The sequence below is a fragment of the Colletotrichum fioriniae genome (assembly GCF_027942845.1).
Source record: "Colletotrichum fioriniae strain IMI 355084 chromosome Unknown scaffold_7, whole genome shotgun sequence".
Taxonomy (NCBI): Eukaryota; Fungi; Ascomycota; class Sordariomycetes; order Glomerellales; family Glomerellaceae; genus Colletotrichum; species Colletotrichum fioriniae.
In genome coordinates, this window is record NW_027076843.1 from 25,029 (window position 1) to 45,531 (window position 20,503).

Sequence of the window (20,503 nt, forward strand, 5' to 3'; positions counted from 1 at the left end):
ATTTGAGCTTCAAATGCAAAAAGAAATCAAATTGGCTGTACTTACTGCGCATGATGGAATTTGTGATACAAGGCTGGTAAGAGTAGTTTCCGCGGCCCATACGGACGAAAAGTATGGCGATAGCAAGAGCACAAAAAGATGATGCTTCATTCGCTTCATGTTCGCCGAATTATTCCACGTGGAATGGCGAACGTTGCGAAACGTGGATCTGAAAAGTAAACGCAGATGGAGGAGAGGCACAGCGTGCCTATTCAAGTGAAGAGGGCATTTTTCTGTACATAAACAGTGGATGAAATTTTGAAGGATGCACTAATAACGGATTATGGCGTATGGCGTCCCTCTGAAACGCCGTGCCGGTTGCTAGTGTCCAAGCATCTCTGCACTATTGAGCACTAAACTTGCGCCGTAGGACACCAGCTCTTGAGGCCACAGCCAATTCCGTGTGATCAACCACATCAGGAGACGAAAAGGGGTTAATCATGCCGTCTGCCCGTAGACGTCGTCGCGCCAAACACGTTGCTGCCGACGCAATCCACGGCAATTATGCCAAACGCTTCGCTTGCGCGCTCTTTCGCAGTCCCTATCCAGGCAGAGGTGACAGTCAACATAGGCCGTTATGGCCACGCCTACCTCAAGCAGATAGAAGCAATCTTGGCTCAGAAAGATCGTCGGGATCACAACGAGAGTCTAGATCAATCTGGCGCATGGCCGTTTCTCCGTTCAGCTTGGCGATGATAATTTGGACAATGAGAATCTAGCATCAATCGTTTTCCTGCTAGCTTACCTAGTCTACGACGCGACTTCTGAGGTTTGCAGGATAATAATCATGCCGATAGCCTTGTCTTTCGATCATAATGCACTTTTTCGTTATTTGATTATTCTCATTTAATTCTACCTCTGAGGTAGTTACTCACGCTGGAGAATAAATTTCTCCCGAGGCAGCTTCATGGTGTCATAGTTTCTGGGACACCAAGTCTTCCTACAGTGCCTAAGGAAAACACAATACTGCTAATCATGACATTTGACAAATGGGAGGCACGGTAGAGAAATATCTAGCGAATTACGTGTGCCTGCACAACTAAATCGTTTGAGAGAAGAGGTAGGCCTTGGTTAGTACAAGATTTCGGATATATGGACCGAGTTGTAAAGACTAAACTCTACGGTTCCCCAGCTCGTTCGACAGCGACTTTCACCTCTATAAGCTCTTGAACATCACACCGCCCAAGACGGAAAGTTTCTTTGAGTAGGTAATTAGTGCCAGCCACCTTATAGAGTAGTAGGCCATTTCCACTTTCGGAAAAGGCGAGAGATCATGACTACTATCGTCCAAGTACTTATCCTCATTCGTGGATGTATGAATGGTCTCTAGAACTATTTTTATCAACTTTATGCAAAATGAGTAGAAGATTCCTTTCACAGTAATATGGAGTGACGAATGTATGAGATTGAGCTTCCAGTCCGATTGTCCTCCACCCCCGTTCCCACATTCAAGATGGCAAAGTAACAAACCCTTTAGAGATCACTTCCTGGATTCCTTTCAGCCAGACATTTGCCATCTTCACATATCCTCCGTCATTAGGATGCCTCGTGTCAGCAAGATCGTCGAGGGTCGGAGCATCTGCGCTGCGCATATCAACCATCGCGAACTTGGCGCCGGATTGCTGAAGTTGTGTTGCTAAGGCTGTGTACTGTTCGTTGATTTTGACTCGACATGCATCTTGTTCGGGGACTTTGTTGGCAAGAATTGATGTAAGAATCACAGTGGCTCCAGGACTCTGTTGGTATATCTTGTTGATCATAGCTGTGACATTGGCTCCTGCATCTGGTACCTCTCCACCTTTGTTGCAGTTGTTGGTGCCAGCGTCAACTAACACGAGGTTTGGTTTGAGCGTAGGTACAGCCTTGTCGGCAGAAGCGGCTATCTGGTCGATTTTGAAGCCACCTGTTGCCTCAACGGCATTGTCGGGGAAGTTGCCATTAGCTCTTGTGCCTACGTACGTGGCATTCATGCCTTTAGAGACGAGCAAGTCCTGCAGGTCTTTCCGATAACTGTTTCCAGTTGAAGACCCGGTACCGAACGTCACGGAGGCGCCCAGCGCCATTATACGTAGTGGTACTGTCGGCCCTGGCTCTTGTCGCGGAGTATTTGGAGCCGCCATCGCGCCCACAACGCACAATGTAATAAGGACAGGGGAGTGCATCGTGAGTTGGTTTAGCAGGTTGAAATAAACTGTGGAATTGTGAACGCCGCACGCAAGCAAATGAGATTAGGAATGATAAGCTACAAAATTTGAGTTTAGATGTCGGGGAAGCATTTCTTATACCTAAAAGTTGTTTAGGTGGAACATTGGGGTTCGGACGTTCTTGCGCTCCAGGGTATCTTTCGAGCTGATGTCTGATACTCGCACGGAACCGGAAACCGTTTCACTCCCGGCGGGCTTGCAACACAGACTTTTCGTCTGCATGCCTACATCTCTCACCACTCGTCATGTCTACCATTACATATCACATCGCTCCAACAAATTTCACCTCGTCATTGAGATACGATAATAGCATTCAGGAGTGGGTTCCGGTCCTGCGGTCTTCGAAGTTTCTGTATGACCAGCGCGATGCCTCGGTGATGAGATAACAGAAAGAATTGAAATCAGTAGTCGCAAAATAGAGGGTGGCAACACTTGCAAGAATTTTATATTGGCAATGAAGACTTCTTCGTGTCCAGAGTTATGGGCTTTGGAATGGTGAGAAGAATGAACGTTGCAGCAGGGATGAAGCCATTCCAATGTGAAGCAAGTCTCAAACAAGCTTTTAGCTCCGGCTAAGGACACGATTGCTTACAACGATCCGAGCTCGTCTGGGATATTTCGGCTGCCTAATGATAGGAAACGTTGAGACGAATATTGGATGGCAGGCTTGGCATTCGTATCAGCTATGAGCTGGATGGCTGGGTCGGTTTGTAAGATTTGCCTTTCCTTACGTCGGTTTAGCCGTCTTATCGATCTCTGCTTTACCTAAGGTTGATCTAAGTGGCATCGCCAAAAACGTCCAGCCAGCCCTCTTTTCGCTTTGAGAAACCCACAAGCCTAAGGGGTGAGTCTGAAGACTCGGCGATGCAAAATTGCCGATTATCTCAAACAAAAAAGTGCCAACAGTAGGTCGCCACATGCCGATATCGCAGACAATAAGTTGGATCAGAGGCGGCAAAGGCGGGCGTAACCCGCGGTCGGGGTTCGATGCTGCGGAGTGAGCCGAACGGTGACCCTCAAGCGCTAGCTAGGGCCAAATCCCGAAGGCGCGTCACGAATGCTGTCTACGGATACGGAACGCGGTAATGTCAGGCTCGAGCTGCTGCTGCTGCTGCTTGTAACTTCGCCCTTGTCCAGTGGTTATCTGGTAGGATCATAATCTTACTCAACTTGATCCATAGTCAATAAGTGCCACGGTGGAGGGCATGTGCCTCCATCCAGGACTCCACAGAATGTGAAGGTCGGAAAAGTTGCGCCATTTCGGCTTGGATTATCGTATGGCTGGGTTCAATGTCACCAGACTAAAAGCCGGTAAATCCCCGGAGAAACATGCCCACTTATCCACTGAAACCCCCCCAAACCCTGGCTTTAAGCTTGGTTTGTGTAGTATTACCGGACAGTCACCGATGCGGAGAGCGCGGGGTAGACCGGAGCAGCCCCGGTCACCCCGCCGAGGGTCTACCGGCTTGACCATTGGCTCGCCGCCGTACTGGTTCATTTCTTATTACCTACACCAGCACGATCACAAAAAGTTGGCTGACAATGACCGCTATTACATACCGGGTAAAGTCGAGTCATGAATCCACTCTCTGCAGGTGCCCATCGCATCTTCAGAATAGGACCGATTGACCGTTGCCCATCTCGGGCTCTGCTTCACCGGCGATGACGTTTTCAAGTGCAATATTGCTGGTCGGTAATCAGCGATCACCGACCAACATCTCATCTAAATCTCTGCTTGCTTTTCAGTCGACATATTAAAGTTCTTTCCAGCGACTGCGTCGCCAATTTCTCATGACACTTCATCAGTACTTTGTATGATTGCCCTTCGAGATCTCAGCGTGGCAGGTTCGCTTCGTGTTCATCGCGAAAATGAAGATTGCAGGTTTCTCTCTTGCCGTTGCGCTTGCCAGCTCTTCAGCCGCGGCACAGTCAAATAGCACTGCGCCATCTGAGGTGCCATACTACGGAAGAAGTCCGCCAGTGTACCCATCTCGTAGGTTTTTGTACCCATCGGCTAAGCCTGGATTTGTCTAACATAAAGCAGCCATTGGCAATGGCTCGAGCAATGCTGGTTGGGCCGCCGCCTACCGCCATGCCAGAGCCCTGGTCTCCCAATTGACGGTCGAAGAGAAGGCGAACATCACTCGAGGGTGGACTGGGACATGCGTAGGGAATTCCGGCGAGGTTCCTCGACTCGGAATTCCAGCACTGTGCTTTGCTGATGCACCTGACGGAATCCGCGGTCAAGAATTCGTTTCCGCATTCCCGGCTGGAATTCATGTAGCCGCGACCTTCGACAAAGCCCTGTTGTACAAATATGGCAAGGCGCTGGGCGACGAGTACTACGGAAAAGGCATCAACGTCGCTCTAGGCCCGGCCGCTGGCCCTCTTGGACGGGTTGCTCGTGGTGGGCGCAACTGGGAGGGACTGTCGAGTGACCCTTACCTTGCAGGCGTTGGCATGGGCGCAATTACTCGCGGCATCCAGAATGCCGGTGTCATTGCTACAGCCAAACATTGGCTCTTGAATGAGCAAGAGTATCGCCGTCGGGTATCCGACTTGGGCGAGGCGATCAGTTCAAACGTAGACGACCGAGCACTACACGAGCTTTACGTTTGGCCCTTCATGAATTCTCTCAAGGAGGGTGCCGCCTCGGTTATGTGCTCGTACCAGAGATCCAATCACTCTTACGGCTGCCAAAACTCTAAACTTTTGAACGGTATCCTAAAGACCGAGCTTGGTTTCGAAGGTTTTGTTGTTAGCGATTGGGAAGGCCAAATGGGCGGCGTTGCCTCAGCCAACGCCGGGTTGGACCTGGTGATGCCGGATGACGGGTTCTGGGGAGATAAGCTGGTCGAGGCTGTCAACAATGGTTCTGTAACCGAAGATCGACTCTCCGACATGGCCACGAGGATCCTCGCTGGCTATCACTTCCTTCATCAGGAGCATGCCTTCCCTGCTCCAGCAGTGCACTCCAATATGCAAAAGGCTTACCCCGTCGATGTCCAGGATGATCACGCTTCTTTGATCCGCCAAATCGGAGCAGCCGGCACAGTCTTGGTGAAGAACACCAATCATACGCTCCCGCTCAAGAATCCCAAGTTCTTGTCCATCTATGGCTACGACGCAACGGTGAAGGCGATCCCTTGGCAGAACCCGAGTCGCTATGGTGGCGGTTACGAAATCAACTTCGGGTGGGAAACATTCAACGGGACCCTGGTCACCGGCGGTGGCTCTGGCGGCAGTACTCCCCCATACGTGGTTTCACCATTCCAAGCAATCCAAGAGCGGATTTCCAAGAACCGAGGCATTCTACGATGGGACTTCTACTCTGAAAACCCCTCTCCACCCTACGTCAACTCCGAAGCCTGCCTTGTTTTCATCAACGCGTATGCCTCTGAGAGCTTTGATCGCCTGAGCCTCACAGACGAATTCAGCGACAATCTTGTACAGAACGTAGCCGCAAACTGTTCCAATACTGTGGTCGTGATCCACTCGGCAGGTAAGTGAAAATACAGCGAGACATATTTACTGCAGGGGCTTTTTAGATGCTAATGAATCCCAGGCATTCGCACTGTTGATGCGTGGATCGAACACCCTAATGTCACTGCCGTTCTTTTTGCCGGCCTTCCTGGCCAGGAGAGCGGCCACAGTCTTGTGGACGTATTATGGGGCGACATTAATCCCTCTGGAAAGCTGCCTTTTACTATTGCTCGGCAGGAGTCGGACTATGGAAGCCATCTCAACTCCAGTGCGACGGACGACTTTTTCCCTGACAGTGACTTCACTGAAGGCCTGTACATCGATTACCGTTACTTCGATGCACACAACATCACTCCTCGCTATGAGTTCGGCTATGGCCTCTCATATACCACTTTCAGCTTTGCTGATTTGTCCGTTGTGCTCACGGCAGACGCGGATACATCAGAATATCCCGACCCCAATGTGCCGATTGTGCAGGGTGGCCATCCATCACTGTGGGAAAATGTCGCAGTTGCAAAGGTCTCTCTCACCAATACAGGTGACATAGATGGGGCGGAGGTTGCACAGCTGTACATCGGAGTTCCGGGTGACGACACGCCTATTCGACAGCTTCGTGGCTTCTCCCGTGTCTTTCTTTCTAGTGGGCAGACACAGTCTGTCGCGTTTGAACTCACCAGACGTGATCTTAGCATCTGGGATGTCGAAGCTCAGCAGTGGCGTTTACGCCGGGGAACTTACAAGCTATGGTCTGGATCATCGAGCAGAAATTTGGTTCTGGAGGATATTATTGAGATTCAGTAGCCTACTATAATTTATCCAGTAATTAGCCCTCGAGGGAGGCTGTCAATAATTCAATGATATAGGTACTTTGTCTCATTCATGCATCGTCTACTCACTTTTTGTCTGGTGATTGCGTCGTTGGGAAATTAGTGATGTGTCGACTTCATCTTTTAGATGTAGACAGGGTGTTGTTGACATGATCAGAAAGCCACATGAAAGCCTCGTCCCCTGCATATCTTCGATGCAACGCCACATAATGGGTTGCAGACACAATGATGCCCTTAGCCACGTCCTACCTAGCGTAGGTAGGTAACATCATGCGCTGACTAAGGCCAATTCATTGCTTTACTTTTCTGCCTCCCATTCCTTATTTTCTTCTTTTCATCGCGACAAGTCACCGTAAAAGCCCTCCGGTACCAACATAAATACCTCCCCATTCAACATGACTTCGAAATCATCTCAAATCAATCTAGATGCGGAGATCATCTATGAATATCATCGAATGCACATGGCCGTCAGCCCTGCTAGTGCCATCTTCTGCCTTTGCAGTCTCGACACACGGGTAGCTACACGCGCAGCACAGCTTTTCCTCGCCGGCTACGGAGAGTATCTTATCTACTCTGGCGGATCAGGCAAGCTTACGGAAAATCGATTTTCAGAACCAGAAGCCGAGATATTTGCAGGTATTGCAAGGGATTTAGGGGTTCCGGCCGACAAGATTATCGTGGAGCCGAACTCTGGCAACACAGGCGAGAATGTTCGGTTTACTCATGCCCTTTTGAAAGAGCTAGAGCTGGAGGCCACGAGCTTCGTGCTAGTCCAAAAGCCATATATGGAAAGGAGAACATATGCAACCTTCAGCAAACAATGGCCGGACCCCAAAACAGTGTTCACTGTGACAAGCCCTGAACTGGGGTTTGCCCAGTATCCGAATGAGGAGAACCCTCGCGACTTAGTTATTGAAATCATGGTCGGGGACTTGGTGAGAATCCAAGAGTATCCAGCAAAGGGCTTTCAAGTTGAGCAAGATATCCCTTCCGAGGTTTGGGAGGCAAACCAAAGGCTCATAGAAGCTGGCTACGATGGGCATTTACCTTGATTAATGACTCGTTTTATGAAAAGAATCCTGCAAGCCATTTCTTTCAATTGTGATTCTGAATGCGAGCTTCTTCATACGATACCTAAAGTTATAGCATCCCTGGTTCCCAGTGCTCAACATTGCTTCTACCAATCCTATGTTCACTCTTCATCCGGGCTTCCGAAATCCGCCCTTGCTTGAGATGCAATGGTATCATCAACGAGCACCCTTACGGCAAGCATTGCCATACCCTTAGCGCATGTAAGAGCCGCCTTATGAGCTTCGTCAGTTGCAGCAGCAGCAGCGAATTTAGGATTATGGCCAGCCACATCTGGCGAGGTTGGGATGACGAAGGCCCCATGGAAGCTAGGCACGTGATAAGACACATTTCCCATATCCGTTGAGGCGTTGAATGGCTTTGCCTGATGAAGCTGAATCGTTTGACCGATCGCGGCCATATCTTCCACATATGCCTTGCATAGGGTATCATTAGCTCGTAGATTCATGTACGTCGGCGCCCTGTAGACACCGCATCAGTAGAGTTATAGAAGTTGCAGTGGTCATGGCATTTACACAATGTAGTTGATCTCACAGCCCGTCGCGGCTGCGCCTGCTTCTAAGCATGCCTTGACCCTGGTCGACAGTGCATCGGCACGCTCGATTGTTGGGCTGCGGACATTCCAGTTCATGCGGGTATAATCCGTGATGACGTTGGGAACGGTGCCACCGACTTCGATTACGCCATGGACTCTTTCGTCTGACTGGATTTGCTGCCTCAGGAGAGCCACGTTGCTGTAGGCTGCTACAGCCGCATCTAACGCATTCAACCCTTTCCATGGCTCGCCTGCTGCATGAGCGGGCTTCCCACGGAATTCAACGCGGAACTTATGGCTCGCAATGAGTTTAAAGCCTGCCAGTCCCGAGGAGCCATCTCCACTGCCGCCCTGATGAGCTGCGGTTGGGTGCGCCATGATGGCCGCTGCGATATCCTCGGGCGGGTTGAAGGCACCGGCATCAATGAGCTTCGCTTTACCGCCTCCCCCTTCTTCGGCTGGGGTTCCGAGAATGCGTAGGCGGCCAGGGATCTTCAAGTCAATGAGTGTGCGAGCAGCCCCCAAGAAAGCAGCAATTGAGGACGTTGCAATCAGGTTATGCCCGCAGGCATGGCCTATGTCTGGTAGGGCATCGTATTCAGCGCAAACGACGACTTGACGGCCGCCACTGCCTACTTCGGCCTCAAAGCTCGTTTCGAGGCCATAAGTATGCTTTTTGACGGAGAACCCTTGCTTTTCTAAGTAAGCCGTAATGATGTCGTGGGCAAAGAACTCCTTATACGCAGTTTCTGGGTTTGCATGTAGCTGTTTGTTGATGTCGTTGTGAAGAGAATAGTCCAGGTCGTCGAGATGTGTGTTGATGATCTTGCGGGCCTGTTCAAAGTCAAAAGCCCCTTGCACTGGTTCGGGGGCCGGGTTAGCGCTCTGTTGTTCCCCAGCACCATTAGCGGCGACCGGGATTTGAATAATAGACATGGTGATAGGATCCGGAAGATGAATCCCTTACTCGCAGCGAAACGATTCCAAGAAATGTCAAAGACTGGTGAGTTATAGTCCGAGCTGGAGTAGCTTCTTTGATGAATGAAAAGTATACTGATGCTCAAAATCATTAACTTTTATGTTATAATTAAAGGTCTGACTCCAATAAATTTATTTGTTCCCGTCATGACATCTCCCACGCACTGATGTGGAGAGCTTGCGCTCCTCACCTGAGACCGGGGTGTCACCCATCGGCAATCGGTGCTTCCAGCCAGCCGACCTGGAGACCCTCCAGTCGCGCGACATTTTCCAGATAGGCACGGAAGATAGCCGATGGTCGGCAATTTTGGATTATTTCCATTCGATGAGACTTGGCCGCTACTCACCACACGTTTTTGCTAATGGCTAAAGTTCGTTACCTTGCTTCCAATCTGTCAGTCAGCTTCTTATCAATCCTTTCTTCTGCTGATATTACGGAATTCTCGTTCCACTTCCATATTTCATCGTCGGCTAATTCGATCATTCATGAGACCCAGCGGCGGCGCGCCCAAGGCATCGCAGTCATATCATCCACAGTTTCCACTCAAATTGTCCTTTGTTCCCCAGACGCGCCCGCGCACGCAGTACGTTGTTCAGTTGGAAATTTGGTGAAACACCCCAGCCCTCAACCTCCACTCAAGTGCTTCAGTTGAAATCCTCTACTCGCCGATACAGCCGACCTCGAATCAGTTGGCCAGACGACTACCAATGAGCGCTTCTCCCTCTGAAGCCGATGGGAGCTCACCCGGCAGCACAAGCTCAGTTTCAGCCGACAGTCTCCCCATTATTGCCGATGAACGGCCCTCCCTAGACGCCGCCAGATTTGTCGGTAGCACCGCGTCCGCAGCGGCGGCGACGGCGGCGCGCACGGGCGAGGGTCGGAGTGGACCACGTTCAAGAAATGGGTGTTGGACTTGCCGCACAAAGAAGGTCAAATGTGATGAGCAGCGGCCAAATTGCCATCGTTGCACACGACTGCGACTTCTTTGCGACTATGCACCTCGCGTCAAGCTTACAAAGAGGGGCAAGACACGCAAAGATCGGCCCTTCTCGTCTCAACCCGTCGCGTCGTCGTCTTCCTCGTCGGCTGGAGGAATTGGCACGTCACACAGCTTGCCGACATGGGTGCAGACAATGTCTCAGCTCGATCAGTCCAAGGCTCTATCTTTGTTCAATCCGTCGGCTCCGGGGATGGGGGCTTGCTCACTTGATCTCTCGTCGGCTGATCACGAGGCAATCCGGTACTTTCGCACATCCTTCGCCAAACAGAACCACACCAAGAACCCAGACTACTCGCTATATTCCATCATGTTCGACATCGCCCAGACCGATCCTATGGTCATGCATGTGGTACTTGCCCTCGGCGGCCGAGAGCTAGAATTCCGGCGCAACAAAAATGCAGAAGAGGCACGAGGCCCAAAAACGCCCATTCAGCATTACTCTTCCGCTCTCAGAATGATGGCCGACACCATTGGAGGCGAGGACAACGGTCAGCTGGATCTTGATGCAGTCTGTACAGGATTGTATCTCATGCTTCTCTACGAACAAAAGTATGGAGATGGGAAGTGCCAGGGCTTGTCCAATCATCTCGTCGGCGCGAGTTTGATATTACAACACCGCTTTAAGAATTTACTACTCCAATTACCAGCACCCTCGCCGGAGGCGAATCGGAAAAGCTTAGCCCTCACGAGGCGAGGAAAAGATGCGAGCGGTTCCCGGCTATCTCTGTACTCGGCAAGAATGCTTGTTTGGATCGCGCTACACGATGCCGCTGCCGCTTCATACGGCCTTGGCGGACAACTCAACTGCGCTCTACACAAAATTATGGGTGCCCTCGATGGCCAAGTTGGCAATGGAATATCCAGCCCGTTTCAACCGCTCGACGCCTTCGAGAGGTTGCATCGTTTCTCCAATCCACTTTACCGGAGTATGTGGGCTGATTCGTACCCCCAGGCTGAGCTTCTCGACGACGTGGAGAATAGGAATGTTTACGCTCTTTTGGGAGCATGCGGTCAATTGCGCTTCATGATTGCCCAGCTCGCCAATCTCATACATGAAGATGATACCTCGCAACAACAGCGCGTCATGGCTGTCGATGTGACCATTCAACAAGTGGGTTGGAAATTCACTGAACTACTGGAGGTCGCAGCAGAGCTTTCCATCAGCACGGATAACTCACATCGGCTAGTAGCCAACATTCGCGGCATCGTACCTCATTATCATGCCGTCGTTCTCGAATTCCTTCGTTTGACGCGATTTGACGCCACACCAATGCTCTCAGCTCGTCAACGGAACGCTTTGCGAGAAATCATGAATCTGGCTTTCCAGGCCTTCAAGCATGAAGGCGATGAGGCCATGACACGTATTGCGTGGCCACTCTTCATGGTTGCTCTGGAGACAGACGACTTACTGCACCGCGAGTGGGTTATCAGCCGCTTTCAGGCCATGAGTCGATTCAGTAAGAACCTCGACCGGGCCCATATCTTTCTCAAGGACATCATAGAGATGCAGAACAGTCTTGCGAGACGGGTAGACGTCCGCGAACGGTTCCAATCCGGCGAAGTGGGCCTCTTCGTTATCTGAGCCACCAGTATTAGTTCGGTGTTTGTCCGGTTCCCTGAAGCAGGCTGGAGTAGCGTCTCCGCTGCGATAACCATGATCCTTCAGAACTAAAGTCCGGCATATTTCCCCGCATTGTTAGAAGATGACATGGGCCGGCACGGCGGACATGTGGATCGGCTAATCTCTATGCCCGCAGAGCTGTGTCGGCTATCAGTGACAAGTTGACCAGCCACTTGTCAGAAGCATCGTATTGGAACACGACTTCCGGTGAGAGAGCTGTTGGTTCCGCGATGGCTTTACTATCAACCCCACAATATCTTCGCAAGTGGCCAATTCCGACACTTTCGTGAGGTTTTGACCGAGGCCGGACTCCCATCGAAGCGAGCAAGGTTGCACCAATTCCGTTCAAGCTTGAACTGCTTGGAACAACGAGCTTTCAGAGGACGGCGCATAAATAGCATGAACTTGTCCGCTAATCGAACTTGCAGTCTCGCTAAAGTTCACGGAGGCTCTCATCGTAAATCTTCTTGCCAAATTGTGTTGTTTCTTTCTGCGCCCGCGATTGGTGATCCTTACCTTTCAACATGTCAGAGAAAGATGGCAAGCCTCATCTAGGCCTGAGTCCAGCCGATGAGACATTGAAAGATGTTGCTGAAGGCACTATCTCGGTCCGAGGTCTGGCTCACAGCGAAGACAAGAGAATCCTACGAAGGATCGATTTATGGTAAATACGGAGTCCGGAATCAGCCTCTACCATGGCGAGACATATACTAATGTCGAGCCACAGTCTTTTACCAGTAATGGCCATGTCGTACCTTTTCCAATTTCTTGACAAATCTGCTCTTAGCTATACGGCTATCATGGGCTTGCGGGATGACTTGCATCTAAATGGTTCCGAGTACTCTTGGGCAAGTAGCATCTACTACTTTGGTTACCTCATTGCTTCGTACCCTGCAGGAGTCATGATGGTCCGACTCCCTGTCGGTAAGATGATTGCGGTCTCGGTGTAAGCACTTTCCCCTGGCCAACGAAGGTAGGACGCACCACTAACCGGCAAAGTCTTGTTTGGGGAGTCGTTCTCATGTTCACTGCGCTTTGCTCCAATGCTGGTGGTTTACTGGGAAACCGAATCATGCTGGGTGTTTCCGAGGCCGCCATCGCGCCAGGCCTTAGTATCGTCATCTCCATGTGGTACAAACGCTCAGAACAGCCTCTACGACATGGCGCCTGGTTCCTTGGCAATACTGTTGCTGGCATCTTTGGTGGGGTTGTTGCCTACGCTATCGGCCACGTCGATAGCATAGCTCCATGGAAGGTGCTTACTTCTTCTACAATCCGCCAGCGAATAAGTTGCTGATTCCTGCGAGTACAGGCCGTCTTTCTTATTTTTGGCGGAATCACTACAGCCTGGTCCTTTGCTATCTTTTCTCTTACCTGACACGCCAATGAAGGCTCGATTTCTCAGCGAAGCTGATCGGATCAAGGCCATTGAGCGCGTTGCGGAAAACCTGACGGGGATCAAAAGTGACATGTTCAAGTGGTATCAGTGCGTGGAGACCTTGACTGACATCAAGGCTTGGCTGCTCTTCGGCATCCAGATCAGCGCCCAGATTGCCAATGGTGGCGTCCATGGGTTCGGCTCCATCGTTATCAAAGGCATGGGCTTCAGCACTCTCAACACCCTCCTTGTGCAGATGTTGGGGTCGGTCTTTCAGCTCATATTTGTCTTGATGGCCACTGGAGGAAGCACCTACTTCCGCAATAGTCGCACCTATTGGATGGCACTGAACCTCGCGATCTCTATCGCTGGTGCTGCCATGGTTCGCCAGATACGATCAGAACTCAAGTGGGCACGGTTTATGGGGTACTGCCTCACAATCGCCTACAGTGCCAATTTCCCCTGTGATCCTGTCCATGTCCTCTGGCAACTTTGGCGGATTCACCAAAAAGACTACAGTGAATGCGATGGTACGTATGACATTGCCATTATCAGTGGATCTGAGACTGATTTGAGTTTGATAGATTTTCATCGCCTACTGTGCTGGTAACATTATCGGTCCGCAACTATTCTTCGAGTGGGAAGCACCGTCCTACAGCTCCGGCTTCTTGGCTATGTTGATATGCTACAGTCTTGGAGTCTTGATGTGCTTCGTCCTTCGTTACTATTTGGTATGGGAAAATAAGCGACGTGACAGCATTGGGGAGGAGCTTGACACGGGCGTTGAAAATGACGTGTCTCTGAACCTACTGGATAAAACGGACAAGGAAATTCCCCAGTTCAGATATGTCTACTGAGCATGCGTCATATATCCAGAGGTAGATGTGGTACAGAAACTGCTGGTTGTTCCGCAAATCATTGTTTGATTACCAAAATCAATTGATGGTCAACGAGTTCATAGAAAAAGCACCATGTGCAGACTCGGTGCAACATCTGCGGCAATGAAGAGTTCACCGACAAGACAGATTACTCCAGCTCCCATACAAGCGGTTCCTCGTCCCTCATTGCGCGCCATTTGTTGGTCGCTCTCATGACATCCTCGCAACCCTTGAGCAAAAAGCTCCATTTCTCGACAAACCTTTCTGTGACCTCCCAACCATCAGGATGCCAAGGGTCTGACCAAGCAATGATACCCGGTTGATTAAGACAGGCATCGCCTTCTTGACAGCCCACTAAATCAGCGCAAAGTTCATGCTGGCTGTACTGATCACGGAACTTGATAGCGTTATCGCGCATGCCACCCGATGGGAAAATGTCAATCCAACATTCGTGGGGTGTCGAGCTTTGAGTGGGAGTAGGCATCAAAGTCTCTGGCACTTGACAAGGTGTCGGAAATAGTGGTGTTGTGTGAAGGTCTGGTGTGCATGGGCTTGTGAGCAGAGAGGTGAGAGATAGAATGTGAATGTTGGTAATGGTTGCCCTAAAGACATTGTAGAAGACCAACGGGATGAGGTGATCCTTATACAGAGGGAACCATGTAGTGGGATTCCGGAAGTACGGCGGCACACACTTTGCCGAACTATATTTGCCATTATGATGGTGATGTGTAGGTCGCTGTCTCTGTGCACACATCACAAAACCCTTCGCAGCGACACGCAGGTGAGTTCGGCTCTCGTCTCTTTCAGAACGAGGCTTTAGACAGCGGTGCGATCCAGCTGCAGGCTGCGTCGGTGGAGTCCAATGTACGAAATCTAGACTTGTTCCCGAGCTCAAAATAGGCCGTGACTCTTTGTGAGAAGTACCATATGGCACATCGGCCGTTGATGTTTTCGTCTGCTCATTTTGATACAATTCAAGGGCCTTTCGCTTTCCTGTGAGCCGCGTCAGCATTGTCTCGGTAGTACTGAGCCTGGTTGGGGCGCCTCATACTGTAGGCTCTGACATTGAGGCGATTCTGCCTCTTCCGTCTTTCCGCTCGATCACGAAGACCAGTCCAGTCATCGTCCCGGCGCAGTGCTTCCGAGGAATGAAGCATGGGTGCCGAGACAATCATTTGTGACCCCCTTTCCAAAGCGTGCATTGCGGAACTTGAGAAGTATGGAGCGGCTGACGCGTCAGATTCTCTAGTAAGCGTACTTCAACCAAACGGAAGTTACAACTCTTGATCAAAATGATCTGTGCAGATAGACGATGAGTTTGAGTGAAGCACGTTGATGGAATCTCAGACGAAGTTGCTGTTGGATCCTGCCAACTGCCAAGGATGTGTCAAGGGATTGTCTAGTTCCTTCATCCTCTGGAAGTGGAGCTCCTGCAATGGGCTTACAAGGCTTTCCCTCTTCCGGACGAACCTCACAATCAGCCTGAGATGCTCAAGACCAATAAGAGTGTTCTTTAATGTGGGGTCTTGCCGCTAAGGTCGTGGATGTTTTGATTGGTTTTCCCATCCATCTTTGTGCCAGGCCCCGATGCCCACGTGGTAGTAATACGTGTACCTCAATATGCCAGCAAGGATCAGGACGTCGTCGGAAAATTTGATCCGAAAGGAAACGAAGGGAAAAGCTCGGCTTTGGACATGCACTTTCATTGTTAGATTTGTCGGGAATGGAACAGCGGCTGGAGTTTAACCAAAGACGCTGTGATCTCAGACGAGCAGGCGCGACGGTGGTTCAAGCCATCAGCGTTTCGATTCCGAGGCTTTGGTAGGTTTGGCAGACTTTAGCGACTTTCCAACATGGCCCTGTAGACTTTGCTTGATAGAGTAGCTCCAAGCTATATTCAATGCCTTCTTTAATTACGCAAAGCGGCCTTCATAGGCCAACTGCATCGACACACGTCCGCGATCTAACTGACGTACGAGGGCGCCGCATATATCTTGCGACGTCATTATCCTCAGCCATGTTTGCTGCTCCCATAATCTAGTATGTTTGAGAATCTTGCCGATTTGAAAAAACTTTTTTCAGATTCCCATCTCGATCATAGTTTAAATAGATGAAGGGCACGAATATTCGAGCATGATTGGTGTCCCAATGGTTGATGGCGAACCACATCTAAACAGGGAGGGAATTGCCACCGCAATGATTATTTCCAAACTCGACATTGAGCAAGCGCGGCTGAACATGAGATTCTTTCGTCTTGCATAGCCCGAGTGCTAGGCTGCCAGGATGTGCAGAGTTATTGGCCAGCCAAGCCAGTCTTTCCGTAGCTGACAGCCGCATTGGTAACAGCGTCTTATCTGATCTCGACCATATGTCTCAGTGCTACCGCTTTGCGTCTAGCTGATCTAGTCTCATTTCTTTCACATACCATGCGAGCCCACACCAGTATTCTTCGTCGGCAAGGTGGGTTGGCCGAGAAGTGTACCTAGCTTGGAACCATGGGCTTGGGATCGGAGGCTGGACTCGTCTGGCTTCGCTTCTGGACCCCCCTGTCAACAAATCTCCCATAGGAACGCAGCGAGCCGGTGCTGCATCCCGAAGAGAAGCTGATGAAGCTACATCTAGACCATCTCGTGAGCTGGCCTTGACCCCACCACCATCGAGTATATTACACCCACGTTGGTCACCTCTTCGAAGCATCGTGTAACACTCGCCGGAACCCTCTTCACGACACTCCTTCAGTTGTGATACTGTCGCATTAGCGGTTTGCTTTCCGCAGCAGCATATTTTGTCTATCCTTACACTCACAAGAGTAACTTTTAACCCGCAATTCGGTCGACATTCCACCCAGGACCCGGCCCACTTCCCCAATCATGTTGAGACCCATTGGCACCGCCGTAACTTTGCTGGCTCTGCTGTCAACATCTCAGGCACAAATACCAAAAGTCAGCGGCTTCAATTTGGTGTGGTATGACGATTTCAGCGGCAAGGCCAACACAGTTCCAGACCAGAATAACTGGATTATCGACACTGGGACCAGTTATCCCGGCGGTCCAGCAAACTGGGGCACATCGGAAATACAGTCATACACCAACAGCCCCAACAATATCCGAGTAAATGGCGCTGGGAATCTTCAGATTACCGCCATCAAGAACCCTTCCACGGGAGCATGGACTTCCGGGAGGATTGAGACTCGCAGAGCCAATTTCATGGCGCAGCCGGGGAAAACCATGCGGATCCAGGCTAGTCTGAAGATCCCTAATCTAGGAGCCAACGCCGGTATTGGCTACTGGCCAGCGTTCTGGACCCTGGGCGCTGAATATCGTGGCAATTACTGGTAGGCTTCTTAACCCCGGCCTGCCCTAAACCTTTAGTCTAACCCATCTTGTCTAGGAACTGGCCGGCAGTTGGTGAGATCGATATCATGGAAAATATCAACAATCTTGACCGCGCTTATGCCGTCTTGCACTGCGGCACCCAGCCTGGTGGCGCTTGCAATGAGCCATCTGGCCTCAGCGGGTTTCGTTCTTGCCCTGGAAAGTCCTGCGCTGGTAACTTCCACACCTTCACCGTAGAAGTCGACAGATCAAAGTCTGTAGAAGCGCTTCGCTGGTATGTCGATGGCGTCCAGTTTCACCAGGTTCTTCAGTCACAAATGCCGGCCGCCACCTGGAAGGGGACTGTACAGAAGCCTCACTTCATTTTATTGAACATGGCTATTGGTGGATCTTTCCCCGATGCCATTTACGGGAAGAAGACACCTATCAGTACCACTTTGTCTGGCGGGACGTACGAGGTTGAATATGTTGCTGTCTATCACACTTGATTATTGTTCAAGCATAGACTGCTTTACAATTCACTTCAGGATTCTAGATAGATTTGGGGTTTGTTTGATTGTAGAGTTCAGGATACCACAATAGATATCATTCTAGCGTTTTACTTGACTATTACCAGATCATAGCCTTGTCCTTCTCGAGCTCTTCTCTAGGCCACGACATGAGTTGATAGTCGATGACTATCCCACCCAGCGAATGAGCACTTATGGGGCAACTCGCGTCGCTAGTGGAATACGGAGTTCTGTCTCCAAAAACAATGTCGATCTACAACATAGTTACTTCAGTCGCTTTTGTCCATTTATCATAAGCAATTATGGTGGTCTTGTAGCCGGCGTATTTCTAGACAGTGGGTCACAGCTTGCGCAGGCTCCTGTTCGTGGAGAGAAGTGTCTTTTATTATGACAGATGCTGGCTGGTAGGAAGGAGGCCGAGATAAGAAAGTCATGCTGCGGGATGTGTTATACCCTCCTCCATTGTGGCCCTCAGTAAATTCTGCTCGCGCAGTCATGAAAAGTCACTCCGATGACGCGTGGATTGTTGAGCTTACTAAAACTCTTACTACATCCAATTACTACCCATCCTTTTCTTTCCAATTTGGCATATGTTCACTTGAACACTGGCTTATCTAAGCCCTTGTATCTATCGTCCTCCTCACATGGACGCACCGTTGCCGCAATGACGTGCGACTCTGACCGTTGCAGGACGGTGTGCGGTGTGTCCACGAGCATAAGACATACACTGTGGTGAGAAGTGTCGATCCAGGGACCGCGGCTGTTCTATGACGACATGCTCCAGCTTGCACTGTGACCACGGATTGAACTGACTAGTAGCAACAGCTTTCTTCTGACGACCCGTCCTTGCCTCGACACCACTACCTGGTCATAGCAATGCACTTAAGTAAATGTAGGCCACGATCGAAAGCCATATTCTCTTTCTATATTAATCGCATGAGGCCAATCAGCAATCACTTTGTGCCCATTAATCTCTTTAGTATGAAACGCACTGCGATAGCTGCAAACCTTTCTGGTGGGAGCAAGAATGTCAAGAAACCACGACCGGCAGTACTCGAATATCATTTGACACCCTCGGTCAGGAATGACGATGGCGAAATCGTGTGGCCCGCGCCAGAGAGAAAGATGGAGGCGGCGAGATCCTTCATTCGCGAATGGTAAGTTTGAGAAATCAACGGGCTAGACTGCTGGACTCGTAAATATTGTCGAGGGGTGGTTTCCTCTCACACTGACATTTTACTAGTGTTTCTGCCGGAAAGCCTACGTTGATTGTCCCGGACAAGGACGCCGACGGCCTCACATCTGGGGTTATCTTGGAGCGAACTCTTGTTCTTCTTGGCCTAGATCCATCTCTCATCACTGCGTACTTGCCCCCAAAGGGCCATAACATCCACGACGAAGCGAGCCGGGCAGAGATGACTTCTCTCAAGCCCACCTACATCTTCATCCTAGACCAAGGCTCTCGTTCTTCACCACCTCTCATCGACGACCCCCATCGCGGTATAGTCATTGACCATCATCACGCGCTGATAAACGACCATCCAAAAGACGCGTTGCATATAACAGCCTGCGACTCCCCTCCCGTGGCGACAACCTCTCTACTCACGTACCTCATCTGTCTAGGCCTCCACAAGAGCGTGCGAGAAGCATGTGACTGGCTTTGCGTCATGGGAACTCATGGAGACTTGGGAAATACCTTAAAATGGGAGCCTCCGTTTCCCGACATGAAGTTCACGTTCAAAACGTACACCAAAAAGGCTCTCAACGACGCCGTGTCACTCATCAATGCCCCGAGACGAACTGCCTCGTATGACGTTCCTTCGGCTTGGAAAGCCCTCCGTGCATCAAATTCTCCAAAAGAGCTGCTGAGCAACAGGTCCCTGCTGGCCGCCAGAGCAGAGGTTAACGCCGAGGTCGAACGCTGCACCCACACGCCACCCAAATTTTCTGCCGACGGCCGTATCGCCGTCTTCCGCATCAACTCAAAAGCCCAAGTCCACCCCGTCATCGCCACACGCTGGGCGGGCCATCTATCATCATCCAAGCTTGAGGTTGTGTTGGTTGCCAACGAAGGCTATTTGCCCGACATGGTCAACTTTTCATGCCGTGTCCCTCGGTGTGCTCGAGCCAAGGAGCCGCCAGTGAATATCATTGAGGTTTTGCAGAATGTCGCTGCTCGCGCCGAGGATACGACTTTGAGGGAGCGGTTGGGCGACTCGTTTGCGAGGGGTCATAAAGAAGCTAGCGGCGGGATTGTTCCAAAAGATGAGTTTGAGGAGTTGATGGCTGTCTTGGAAATTGGCAAAATAGTTGAAAGAGAATCCCCGAAAAAGGGGCAGAAGCCAGGGCAGGCGAACACGTTGTTGAACTATTTTGGGAAGAGTGAGATATAACACAAGAACTGAAGAGCTTTCAGATTCCACTGACCGATTTGTTCGTGTTTCGTAGAGCAGGCCTTTGTCTTGTAGTCTGATTCTCTAACCTCTGGACCAACTACACCCCGTACTGCCGCCTTCTGGAGTATCCTACCGTGAAAGCCCTTTTCAGATCATAAAATACAGTCTCTAGAGGCTTCCCAAGGTTTCTTGAGGCCGGATTTGGGTGTACCTCGATGATGTGCCCGAGT

The 20,503-nt window shown here is 50.5% G+C and overlaps 6 protein-coding genes across 6 annotated transcripts; 5 read left to right on the forward strand and 1 right to left on the reverse strand.

Annotated features, from left to right (window-relative positions):
- Window positions 1-4,112: 4,112 nt before the first annotated feature.
- Window positions 4,113-6,527, forward strand: N0V96_006212 (uncharacterized protein; the record flags this gene model as incomplete). Its single annotated transcript, XM_053190932.1, has 3 exons — window positions 4,113-4,236; window positions 4,288-5,745; window positions 5,809-6,527. 3 exons carry the CDS (start codon window positions 4,113-4,115, stop codon window positions 6,525-6,527), a joined length of 2,301 nt encoding a protein of 766 aa, XP_053051850.1.
- Window positions 6,528-8,153: 1,626 nt separating this feature from the next.
- On the reverse strand, window positions 8,154-9,113 carry N0V96_006213 (uncharacterized protein; the record flags this gene model as incomplete). Its single annotated transcript, XM_053190931.2, has 1 exon — window positions 8,154-9,113. One exon carries the CDS (start codon window positions 9,111-9,113, stop codon window positions 8,154-8,156), a length of 960 nt encoding a protein of 319 aa, XP_053051849.2.
- Window positions 9,114-10,276: 1,163 nt separating this feature from the next.
- On the forward strand, window positions 10,277-11,738 carry N0V96_006214 (uncharacterized protein; the record flags this gene model as incomplete). Its single annotated transcript, XM_065757637.1, has 2 exons — window positions 10,277-10,280; window positions 10,444-11,738. 2 exons carry the CDS (start codon window positions 10,277-10,279, stop codon window positions 11,736-11,738), a joined length of 1,299 nt encoding a protein of 432 aa, XP_065613554.1.
- Window positions 11,739-13,162: 1,424 nt separating this feature from the next.
- N0V96_006215 (uncharacterized protein) lies at window positions 13,163-14,012 on the forward strand (the record flags this gene model as incomplete). The annotated part of the gene is made up of 3 exons (XM_065757638.1): window positions 13,163-13,419; window positions 13,547-13,685; window positions 13,740-14,012. The coding sequence occupies 3 exons, from the start codon at window positions 13,163-13,165 to the stop codon at window positions 14,010-14,012; spliced, it is 669 nt and encodes a 222-aa protein (XP_065613555.1).
- A 2,891-nt stretch (window positions 14,013-16,903) lies between these two features.
- N0V96_006216 (uncharacterized protein) lies at window positions 16,904-17,856 on the forward strand (the record flags this gene model as incomplete). The annotated part of the gene is made up of 2 exons (XM_053190928.1): window positions 16,904-17,367; window positions 17,424-17,856. 2 exons carry the CDS (start codon window positions 16,904-16,906, stop codon window positions 17,854-17,856), a joined length of 897 nt encoding a protein of 298 aa, XP_053051846.1.
- Window positions 17,857-18,858: 1,002 nt separating this feature from the next.
- Window positions 18,859-20,076, forward strand: N0V96_006217 (uncharacterized protein; the record flags this gene model as incomplete). Its single annotated transcript, XM_065757639.1, has 3 exons — window positions 18,859-19,034; window positions 19,121-19,993; window positions 20,043-20,076. The coding sequence occupies 3 exons, from the start codon at window positions 18,859-18,861 to the stop codon at window positions 20,074-20,076; spliced, it is 1,083 nt and encodes a 360-aa protein (XP_065613556.1).
- Between the last annotated feature and the right edge of the window lie 427 nt (window positions 20,077-20,503).